The sequence below is a fragment of the Hemicordylus capensis genome, chromosome 1 (assembly GCF_027244095.1).
Source record: "Hemicordylus capensis ecotype Gifberg chromosome 1, rHemCap1.1.pri, whole genome shotgun sequence".
Classification (NCBI taxonomy): domain Eukaryota; kingdom Metazoa; phylum Chordata; class Lepidosauria; order Squamata; family Cordylidae; genus Hemicordylus; species Hemicordylus capensis.
Window position 1 is genome coordinate 346,592,068 of NC_069657.1, and position 12,249 is coordinate 346,604,316.

Sequence of the window (12,249 nt, forward strand, 5' to 3'; positions counted from 1 at the left end):
TGTGCTGCTTCCTGGAAGTGCTTTAAAAGCATTCTGCAACAGTCCCATCACTACACTGTCAGGGTTGCCTTTGAAGTCATGCAGCAGCCCCAGGATGTCCTTAGCATCCCTGCACATCATGTAGCCCAGTAGCTCCAAATAAAGCTTAGCTCTTTGGGGACAACATCAGTTTCAAGAGCCTAAGAGTGCAACATTTGAAGTGTTGCAACGACAGCCCTTCAGAACTGGAACTTCTAGCCAGTTTTAATATCTCGGTTAGTAATTCCATACCTCTTACTAGTATCTGAGGGACTATTTAAACAGGATGTGCTTTTCATAGGATAACTACAGCTCCCATCTATTTGGCAGAAAGAAAGGAATCTTTAGAAATGTCAGAAGTGGCATTCCATTTCCGCTGCTGTAACTGGCACATAATTTATACCAGGTCATGAAAGAGAGGCAACTGCCAATATGTTAGTAGCTATAACATAGTAAGGTACTTTGTTTTGATGATATGGATATAACTTAAGTAAACCCATAGTTTAATGGTGACATCTATAATTCTTACTAGTCAGAAGTTGCAGCTTGCTTACATCATTGCCAGTTTTCATATCACTGATGCTTTTCTCTTGCTTCTCATGTTTTTCTCGGTCATAAGCCATTTTTTTCAGCAGTTTCTTCACTGCTTTGTCCTTTCTCTCCTTTCTCTGACTTTCCATGTTTTGCTTTCTTACTTGGTTCACAAGAAATGTTGGAATCTAAGCAAACATATAGTATGCTGTTAGCAACACTGGTATCGCTTCCTTGAAGTATCATAAACCCATTTTAGATCCTTCTAATGACAAAGGGATCAAAAAGGAATATCAAATGCCATCGTTTATGTCCAGCAAGAATGAAAGCATCTTTTAAAAAAAAATTGAATACATAGACATGAATAATAAAGCTGATACATGACATTCATTAACCATCCTTCCAGATATGTAAATAATTAGATGGAGGAGAATGACTGAAATTATCTTGATTTGTGAACAAAATGAAATCTGACCATAACATGAAAAAATCATTAGAATTAGCTTGACCCACCACTTGAAGGTGGATAATATGGGGCAATTTTTCAGATATGTCAATATGCCACATAAACTGATACCAAGATGTCAAAGACATGGTTTTATACTTCCAGTGCTGAGCAATGGATAATCTAGCTGCAGATAACATAAAAACTATAAGGTCCTTAGACAATAATGACAAATTAGCTCCCAAAAATACACTTAACAGAGCCAGCTCTGGTCTCATATCTAACCTCGGTTGTGTAATTTTACCCATTTCTAAAAATATCTCTGACCAAAAGCCAAAAATACTGGGACAAGACCACCATGGATGGAAGTATGTTCCCCTATTTCCACAGCCATTCCAGCATAATGGGGACATACTCTTATTAATGTGGGATAATCTAGAAGGGGTCAAATACCACCTGTGAAAAGGCTTAACAAAGTTCTCTCTAATTCGGGAAGAGGTAGAAAACACTGGCTTCCATTTCAGTATTCCATTCCATTGTGAGTCACGAATAGTTTGTTGTAGGTCATTTTCCCAGGCCAACTTAAGGCCAATTAAAGGATCAGATATTTGCATTATTAGAATATTGTATAATCTAGAAATAAGTCCCTTAGAAACTTCTGAAGTCTTTAATATTAATTCCTCAAACATAGTCAAATTCCTATTAGCCTGTTTAACTGTATCAGGATGTAAAATAAAGGACTGAAACTGAAGAAAATTTAACCAAGAGTAATGCTTATTCATAAACTTCTCCCGAATTGGTTCTAAATCAATTGGCTTATCCAAATAATAAAAATCCTTTAATCTATTACTTGGCGTCTTTGGAGGTGTTGCAAATAGATCAATGAAAGCATCTTGATAGAACTCTTGCCTTAACATTTTAGGCTCAACTGAAATACGTAAGTAGAGAAATGAGGTGTGAAATATAACCACATAAGCCCGTTCCACATAGCAAGCTGTAATGGTGTAGCTCAGTGATCTTCACTATTTTTCAAATGGGGGTCACTTTGGTGGGGGGAAAAAAACCAAACTTCAGTGCAAGAGCCATTTCCCTTCATGCTGATCCCTGCACACTACAGCACTTCTCAGTTATGGGAGAGCCCTGTAAGAGAGAGGGAACCGTCTCAAGAGCTCTATCAGGAAAGCCCTGGAAAGGGCTATACTTCCCAGCACGCTCTGAGTGCCTTGCAAGATGGTGCAGGAGGATGGTTCCCTTAGAGACACCCCACTGGTGCTGGGCAAAGCACAGTGGGAATGGCTACCTCTAACTGGTTCTAGGGGGACTGTACAGAGTATTCAGCTTCGGCTGAAGCTTCACACAGGCCCAACGCTATAAGTCAGAGAACTGTACTTGGGACTGATGAAGAAGATAAGAGTGGTCTTGCTGGGTCAGGCCAAAGGCCTATCCAGTCCAGCATCCTGTTTCATGCAGAACCCCACCAGATGTCTCTGGAAAGCCCACAGGCAAGAGCTGAGGGCATGTCTTTTCTCCTGCTGTTGCTCCCTTTAACTGGTATTTAGAGGGGCATCTTGCCTCTTAGCCGGATGGTGGCCTGTAGCCCTCAATTTAATAGCCATTGATAGATTTGTCCTCCATGAATTTATCTAAGCCCTTCTTAAAGCCATCCAGGTACCTGTCACCACAACTTGTGGCAGAGAATTCCATAGCTAAATTATTAGCTGTGTGAAAAAGTACTTCATTTTCTCGATCCTAACCGTGGTGTAACTGATCCAGTTCTTGAACTGGGAAGAAAGCAGCAGAGGTCCACAGTGAAAACCACAAGCCACAAGCCTATCCAGTTTAAACCAAATTATGCCCCCCACCAGTAGATGTTTAAAAACAGTAGCTATGGGGGCCATCACATATGCTAAGGGGGCAGGGACCCTGGCTCCCCTATATTCTGAAAACTGGGATGATCACAATTCAGTGTTCACATACCATCACAATGCAGGAAGGTTGCAGTCAGAATTGAGAAGTCAGAATGGCCAGTGAACAATTCCACTTGAATTGCATGCTCTCTACCACACTGCTGTTTGTTTGTGTGAATAAGGGCTCAGAAGAGTGAGACTGAGCTTTCAATAGTGTTTTATGGAAACAACCTTTATAGGGCACCATTTGTCCCAAAGCACAATTCACCCATTACAACGTTTTCAAATCGCTTATTTAGAAATGTAGTTTACTTCTAGAGAGAAAATGCTTTCTGCAATAGAGTTTCTTCTGAAACATAAAATAAAGTTAAGCAAGGATTTTTTTTAAAAAATTGTGAGGACTAAATAATCAAATATTCTTTAAAATATATAATACAGATTATTCTCTAAATGTTTCTATGAAGACTTCCTTATATGAAAACTTGTAGGGATGTGCATGCAACCGGTTCTGTGCACTCCCAGGAGGGTCGGGGGTTTGCTTTAAGTGGCAGGGAAGGCGCTGCCTACCTGCCAGCCCCTGCCCTGCCACTCCCCACACCTCCCCCCAGCTGTGCTCTTCCAAGAAGACGGCGTTCGGGGCTGAGGCGTGCCTCCTTGTAGCCTGGACCAGTGTCGGCATGCAAATGGTCTGGGCTGCAAGGAGGCACGCTGCAGCCCCATGCACCTGCTTTTTGGAAGAGCGCTGGTGGGGGCAAAGTGGCGGGGCAGGAAGATACCACCTTCCCTGGCATTTAAAGCAACCCCCCACCCCACAAAACCAGTTACTGGAACTGGTTCGGCACTCCTAGAATGAAGCACCGAACGGTTCAGTGCACATCCCTAAAGACTTGTCACCATCTGGACTACATAAGAGAGACACAGGATTTTTCACTCTTGATTTTAACACTAAATCTTTTATATTGAAAATATACTCAACTTGTTTTGCGAAAATCAATGGAGAGAGAAAATATTCCACACACTCCAATATTGTGCCTGGTTCTCAGAAGGGAGTGGAGTCACCTGCATCATGTGTGGGAACACTCTCACCGTGCGCATGCATATATACACACACACACACACACACACACACACAAAAGTTCTGAGGCAGTTCCTTAAGGACAGCCCTGAAAGAGGTGGTGGTCTACCCTCTCCTGAAGCCTTCTCTCGACCCTGACAATCTGGATAACTATTGTTTGATCTCCAAGCTTCCTTTTCTTGGTAAGATTTTGGAGAAGGTGGTTTGTGCTCAGTTGATGAGAGTCCTGGAGGAAACTGATTTTCTGGACCCTTGCCAGTCGGTTTCATGCCACAGCACAGCACTATGACCTTTATTGAAAACTTGATGTGGGAAGCACACCTCTCTTGGTTCTCATTGATCTCTCAGCGGCTTTCGATACCATCGACCACACTATCCTTCTGGAATGCCTAAGTGGGCTGGGCCTTGGGGGCATTGTTCTTCAGTGGTTCCGGTCCTATCTTACTGGGCGATTCGAGTCGGTGTTGATGGGGATGAGTGTTCTGCACCCTGGCCCCTTTCTTGTGAGGTTCCACAGGGCTCAGTCCTTGCTCCCATTCTAACAGCTACATGAAGCTGCTGGGCCTGGTCATCTGTCAGTCTGGGGTAAATTTTCATAAATATGCTGATGATACTCAGCTTTATATCTCTACCCTTTGCCAAACAGGTAATGCTGTTCATGTTCTGGCTCTATGCCTGGAGGCTGTCAGGACCTGGATGGGCCAAAACAAGCTCAGGCACAGTCCCTCCAAGACCGAGTTGGCTGTTGTTCAGTCTGTGATCTGGCCAATTGCCGTGTGTCAGTTTCTCTCTTGATGGGCTTGCGCTTCCCTTAAGAGAGACAGTTTGTGATCTGATCTGGGGGTCCTTCTGGATCCGCGGCTCCTGCTTGAACAGTAGGTGGAGGCTGTGGCCAGGGGTGCCTTTGCACAGCTTCAGCTGGTTCACCAGTTATGGCCTTTTCTTGACCAGCAGGCCCTGGCAACAGTAACTCATGCCTTTGTTACCTCTCGCTTGCATTACTGTAATGCACTCTACCTAGGGTTGCTTTTGAAAACTATTCAAAAGCTTCAACTACTCCAGAATGCAGCAGCCTGCCTCCTCATGGGTGGCCATAGATTTGAAAGTGTTACACCTCTTTTATGATCACAGCACTGGTTGCCTGTTCGCTTCCAAGTCCAATTTAAAGTGGTGGTTTTCATCTACAAAAACCTTATGGGCTTAGCACCTGTATATCTCTGGGATTGCCTCTTTCTGCCAGCTGTATCCCATCCTGTGAGGTCTTCTCAGCTGGCCCTCCTTAGTGTCCCGGGCCCTGGTGTAGTGCGTGGTGCCTGGGCCCATAGGAGGGCCTTCTCTGTCACCACCCCTCTTCTTTGGAACATCCCCCCCCGATTCATTCAGCCCCTCCTTAGTGGCTTTTAAGGCCCTTTTCCACCAGGCTTTTGCTATTGTTCACCGCCTACAGTCTTTGGAGGAGGTGATATACAAGAAATTGTTAATAAATAAGCAAATTGGGTTTTTTTAAAAATACAAACTTACGGTCCATAAAAGGTTTTGGTATTTAATCATGAGAAGCATGACATTTGCCGTCCTAGCTGCCATAGCAAACTCATTTTGTTCTGTGGTCTTGGAGCCCAAACCACGAAACATGAAGAGGTTTGGCACCATTACCATGGCAACATTCTTTAGGGTCATTTTGTTTTTCTCTCGATGATCAATTACCCTTTGAAGAAATTCAAGCAGTGCCTGAAATGAGAGCAGCATTAGTTGTAGGCAAGAACACACAATAGTGAAACACCATGTTCAAAAAGCATTCTTGAAATTGTTGTTACTGACCAACATGCATACTCTCTGTTCCACTTGCATCTTCTGTGTTTAAACCTTGTCCAAAAATCAAAGCCAACTTCCATTGACTTCCAGTAAAAAGACAGATAAGTGATGTTGCGTGGTTCTTTATTCTAGAACAGGAGTAGGCAGCCTTGGCTCTTCAGCTACTGCTGAACTACAGCATCCCAAGCTACAATAAATTGTAGCTGGGGATGATGGGCGTTGTAGTTCAAAAGCAGCTGGATAGTCAAGATTGACTAAAGACTTTGTGGCTGACTATAGTCCTATGCATCTTATACATGTGTGCACCTGGTCTGCATGCCCAGAAAAGGGATACCAGATTGATTCTGCTAGAATCATCCTTTGCTGAAGCTGGAAGATTTGGATAAACCCCTCCCTTCTGCTGCCAACTCTGACCAGCTGGGGGAGCAGGCTGAGATTGAGTTGAACTGAATCAGCAAGAGGGAAATTAAGTCTGGGCAGTGGAGTGTACCCTGGGGGACTAGGAGGAATAATTGTTATTAAGAGAAAACAATAATCAAGATGGGTCTAAAGTCTATACAGCAAAATAAGGAGGAATACAGGATGACAAATGTCGCTTATTGGAAAACCAAAAGAAGGAACAAAAGTGGAGTTGGAGAGAAGAGGAAGAGTAATTTAGTGATACCTTTACATCAACCCCAAACATGCATAGCAGTTCCTGGATTCAATGTATCAATGACCATGTGGAACTGGGTTGTAGAAGCTGTTAAAAATGGTCTAACCTTTAGAGTATATCTGTTTCCATCGGGAAGAAGGAGGACCAAAAGATTCAATGCTTGCAGTTGATGCTTCTTTTTTGGAAGTTCTGCCAGTGAAACAAGCAGATGTCAGTTTTTGAATCATTTGCATTTTCCTCAAAGACATTACTATGCATGAAATTTCCTTGATAATATAAAACTGATACCATTAATATGCTACACAAGTTTCAGAATCATGATAAAAGATTGACAGATACTTCACTTTGTCTTCAGATGCGGTTTCATGACTCAGCTGTCATAGGATTAATTATTTCTCAGATAGTGCCTTTCATCTCCCTTAGCTACTTTGTTTCACAATGCAATGTTTTTTAGTATAACAATATTTTAAAGACAGAAGAAAAATTTGTGCCAGCTGAGACTGTCATTTATGCATATGAATATGAAAGATCTTTATGACACACACTGAAGTGCAATGTTCTTTGTTGAGCAAACGGTTGGAATGGTGTATAGCAAGTAATTTATGGTGCTGAATGCAAGATAGGAATCACAAATCACTATGGATTTCTAAGCTATTAGAGCCAAACAATAATGTTAAAGCCAATGTTTAACAGGCTTGAAGAACTCTCAGCAAATATTCTCTTAAATATAATTTTTTAAAACTTGAATAAACATTGTAATTTGTATTTATAACCCAGGCACTAATGCAGAAGATAAGCATACTTGAACATCTAAGACTAAAAAAATATAAATAGCTGCCTACAACCAGCTATGGGAAGTAAATCTTCACAGGTACAGATTAGGGATGTGCATGGAACCGTGGCGGGGAAGCTCGAAGGCAGCGGGGGTGCTGCTTTAAAAGCGGGGGAGGGTGCACTTACCCCTCCTGCAGCTTCCCCCCGCCGGCATCCATTTACTTGCAGCCCATTGGGGTGGCAGTGTACCTCTCTGCCGCCCCATTGCCCCTGTTGTCCGGATATGACCAGAAGTTTCGCGCGGTGGCTCATGCACAAGCGCTGAGACTTCCGGGCAATGGGGTGGCAGGGAGGTACGCTACCGCCCCGATGGGCTTGCAAGTAAATGGATGCTGGTGGGGGGAAAGCGGCGGGAGGGGTAAGTGCACCCTCCCCTGCTCTTAAAGCTAGACACCCCCCGCTGTCGAACCAGCAGAACCGCCATGTCCATACACATCCCTATTATAGATGCTGATTAGATCCATGCGCACCTGATTTCCATGTTATTCTGCTCATGCAAAAAGAACACTCACAAATGAGAACAAGTGACAAGACAACCAGCCTTTAGACCTGTAGTTTAAGATTTTCTTAATTTCTTCTTCTGTTCCCAAATGTGACATTTTGACTGTGCGCTTGTCTGTTCAGTGACTGTAATAAAGATTCTGACATTTTACACACATCTAAATCTGCCAAAGATACCCTAAGCTAGCACAGAATTGTAGAAAGAATTAAATCTATAGCAATTACCTTCTTTTGTAGTGTATTGGTTTAAGTTGGTATGCTTTTATTTTCAGTTTTAATATTTCCAAATAGGAATCCAAATATCTTCCTAATGATTACAATATACAGGTGAAACTCGGAAAATTAGAATATCGTGCAAAAGTCCATTAATTTCAGTAATGCAAATTAAAAGGTGAAACTGATATATGAGACAGACGCATTACATGCAAAGCGAGATAAGTCAAGCCTTAATTTGTTATACAGTGGTCCCTCGACTTACAAACTACTCGACATAAGTATTTTTCGAGTTACAAACGGCAGTTTTAGATCCGGTTTTAGATGTGGTTTTTTCGACTTACAAATTTTTAGATGGGGTTTCCTCGACTTACAAATTTTTAGATGGGGTTTCCTCGACTTACAAATTTTTAGATGGGGTTTCCTTGACTTGCCTGCCTGTTTACTGCCTGTTTATTCTTGAAAAGAAATGTTCCTGTGCAGTTTGCAAGCCTTACTGGGGGTCTGGGTCTTTTTTCTAGGCTCCGGAATGCATTAATCCGTTCCCAATGCATTCCTATGGGAAACCACTTTTCGACTTACGAATTTTTCGACTTACAAATGTGCATTCGGAATGGATTAATTTCGTAAGTAGAGGGACCACTGTAATTGTGATGATCATGGCGTACAGCTCATGAAAACCCCAAATCCACAATCCCAGAAAATTAGAATATTACATGGAACCAAGAAGACAAGGATTGTAGAATAGAACAATATCGGACCTCTGAAAAGTATACAGTGTACTGTGCTTGACTGGCCAGCAAACTCGCCTGACCTGACCCCATAGAGAATCTATGGGGCATTGCCGAGAGAAGGATGAGAGACATGAGACCAAACAATGCAGAATTGCTGAAGGCCGCTAATGAAGCATCCTGGTCTTCCATAACACCTCATCAGTGCCACAGGCTGATAGCATCCATGCCACACTGCATTGAGGCAGTAATTGCTGCAAAAGGGGCCCAAACCAAGTACTGAATACGTATACATGCTTATACTTTTCAGAGGTCCGATATTGTTTTATTCTACAATCCTTGTCTTCTTGGTTCCATGTAATATTCTAATTTTCTGGGATCGTGGATTTGGGGTTTTCATGAGCTGTACGCCATGATCATCACAATTATAACAAATTAAGGCTTGACATCTCGCTTTGCATGTAATGTGTCTGTCTCATATATCAGTTTCACCTTTTAATTTGCATTACTGAAATTAATGGACTTTTGCACGATATTCTAAAGTTTCACCTGTAGCAGTGTATAATAATTGATTCTTTTTTCAATAGACTGTATTTTTTATAAACTGGTATTCTCTTAGCTGTGGTTCTTCACTATGAAATATAAAATCCTATCTTATGAATTCACCAACACTTGACTGAGCAGTGTGGGGTATCTGAGCAAAGAAAGCAGTGCTATGCATTTGTTTTTAGATAAATGCATGCTAATATACCATTTGCACATAATTTTGTGCAAATGGCAATGCAGGTCAATGCAGGTCAATTGTGTCTAGAAAGAAACACAGCGAAACTGGCTGTTGGCTCAATGGAAACCATTTTCCAGAACTGTTGAAACATGTCTATTCCACGTGTCTAATGTGCAACTTACACAATCACCTCTCTAAAGCTGAGCTAGGAAGAATTTTGCTTACTCTGTACATCTTGGAAGGCCTTGAGATACTCCACAGTGAGCAGTGGCTGAGGCAATTCTCTGATAAAGAGTTTGAGAAGACTTGCTGCATCATGTTGCTTTACATTTTCCCAGTTAAAAGTCCCTTCATAAAACTTTGCTTCTAACTCTTGGCAAAGACTCTGAAAGACAGACAAGCAAAAAAAACCCCAGACAAATAATATAGGAAGTGTCATAAATTTCATGTGTAACAATATTTTCTGTTGTCCTTGGATGCTATCATACTTATCCTAAACATTTATGATAAAAGGAATGCATAAGAGTTGTGCTAATTTGTTTGCATTTCCTAGGTATGTAAAGCAATATATATAACTAGAATGTAACTTGACAATGGCAATGACACTCCTCTGCTTCCGATTTCTCATTAGCAGCACAAAAAGACATTCAAAAGGTGACTTTGGACTCATGTATAAAAATGATCTAAATCTATAAATGAATACTTCACAAAGCCTATTTTTAGACAAATAGATTATATTTATGAGCTCATCAGTGTTGGGTCAAATAATGTGCAGAGTAATCCTATGCATGTTTATTTAAAAGTAAGTTCCAGCAGGTTAAATAAGATTTATTCTCCAGTAAATGCATTTCTGATTGTAGCCAAACACATCATGGATGCATTTCAAACTGCACTACTATTAGAAAGTCATCATATCCACAATCTAGTTAAGTGCATAGCTTCTCTGGCCTTAGTGCAACTCTTCTCAGACAGTTTCATGACCTATTTGGTCATCTGAATAAAATTTAAAACCTCTCCGCTATACTAAAGATAGAAACTTATATTAGCCTTCTAATAATCAAGTTGCTCTCCAAGGATGAAAGAAGACCGTTACCAAATATTATATGTTTCTATTTTGAAAGTATTTTAGCAGGAGTGCTGAAATATTTCTTTAATTTTTTTCCTTAAAAGCCTTTAGTGAATTTTTACTTCTTCTTTTTGACATCTACTGCTGCTTCAGTGCCATCAATTCATAGTTACGCTTTTCACTCCTTCTTGGAATGATCTCAGCCAGTCAGGGGTGCAGTTAATGAGTGGATGACATCACAATGCTACATTGGGTAGAGTAGATTTAACTACATCCAAAAATTAAACCACAAAAGTTATTTTCTGGGCTGTGAAATGAAGATTGTATTTGGAAAACTCAATTGTATCCAACAGTATCTGTCTTATCATAGGGACTATTCCAAGTGTAAAGAATGCTTCCAGAACAGGCAGACATCGTTGTCTCTTCTCAGAGCAATCCTCCTGCCAAAGAACTACTGAGCAAAAAGACACTTTCAACACTGATGAAAATGTTTGGGAAACCCACCCCCTTCCCTCTTTTCAGCAGAGCCCTAGAGGGACCCAATGATTCTAAAAATGATCTTCTGCTGATCAATGATAACAAAGACAAATACAGCAATTATCTTATCTGTCTTTAGTCAACATTCCCTCTTGGTAGAAGATTTTGCATGCTATAGCTCCCAAAACTTAATTGCAACACATAAATAGCAGAATTTCAGCTGGAGAAGCAGTATACTGTATTATATTATAGATATAATACCATACATATTATAGATACAAATGCTTCAAAGTTGTTTGCTAACCCTTCCCTTTCTTCTACCTCAAGTTCTGCAAGAGTTGCACTTTTCATTTCAAAAGGTTAGTGTCATATCTCAGTTCAGCCATTTGCTAAGGCAACATGATCTATATGTAACAAAATATTACAAATAACTTAACAGAGCATTCACATATTCCCAAATAGTGTAATTAACCTGCCCCAGAATTAATTTCTACTAATTACTGGACTGTTTTATTAGATGCATTAGAACGGCATAATAAAATAATAATAATAATTCATCTATTATATTAATTCTCCTGGGTGTGCCTTGGAATGTGCGTCCCAGAGCCGAGCAGATTGGCTGGGCGGCGGATGTGCCTGATTGGCTGAGGCGCACCCAGGAGTATTGGTTGCCATGGCGGCGGCCCGGGCATGGAGGCCAGAGGTGGCGGGCCAGGCCTGGCCACGGAGGCAAGGCTCAGGAGTGGGGAAAGAAAGTGGCGGTGCGGGGGCAAAAGTGGTAGTGGGGAGGAGAGGTGGATGGGCCTGGAAGCAGAAACTGGGGCGGAGGGGGGGAGAGGTAACCGCTGGCCCCAAAGAGTGCACAGATGCTCTGTGCGTGATCGGCTAGTTGTTGTTGTTGTTATTATTGTTGTTGTTGTTGTTGTTATTTTACACAGTCAGACAGGTGTTATTGACTGGTTTGTTTTATCCAGACATCAAGTCCTTCCCAAGGACCTGGGATGCCAGAATTTTATTGTCAATGTTGTTGCTGTTATAGATATCATCGCAGAATATAGGCTGTTCCCAGTAAAGCTGCTTTTTGTAATTGGCTGATGGTGATTTCTGTGGCCCCTATGGTGTTGAGGTGCTCTTTAAGGTCTTTTGGAACTGCACCCAGGGCGCCAATTACCACTGGGATTATTTGGGTCTTTTTCTGCCACAGCCTTTCAATTTCCATTTGTAGATTTTGTATTTTGTGATTTTTTCTATTTCTTTTTC

The 12,249-nt window shown here is 41.4% G+C and overlaps 1 protein-coding gene across 6 annotated transcripts in view; it reads right to left on the reverse strand.

The window, feature by feature from the left end:
- ARHGAP18 (Rho GTPase activating protein 18) overlaps positions 1-12,249 on the reverse strand; it is a 130,116-nt gene that overhangs the window by 14,677 nt on the left and 103,190 nt on the right. For all 6 annotated transcript variants that reach the window (XM_053286305.1, XM_053286332.1, XM_053286294.1 and 3 more), the window contains exons 9-12: positions 9,672-9,831; positions 6,550-6,632; positions 5,498-5,704; positions 573-737 (exon numbers count right to left, since the gene is read on the reverse strand). In XM_053286305.1, the coding sequence (XP_053142280.1) occupies positions 573-737; positions 5,498-5,704; positions 6,550-6,632; positions 9,672-9,831 (615 nt within the window). The remainder of the gene's footprint in view (positions 1-572; positions 738-5,497; positions 5,705-6,549; positions 6,633-9,671; positions 9,832-12,249) is intronic.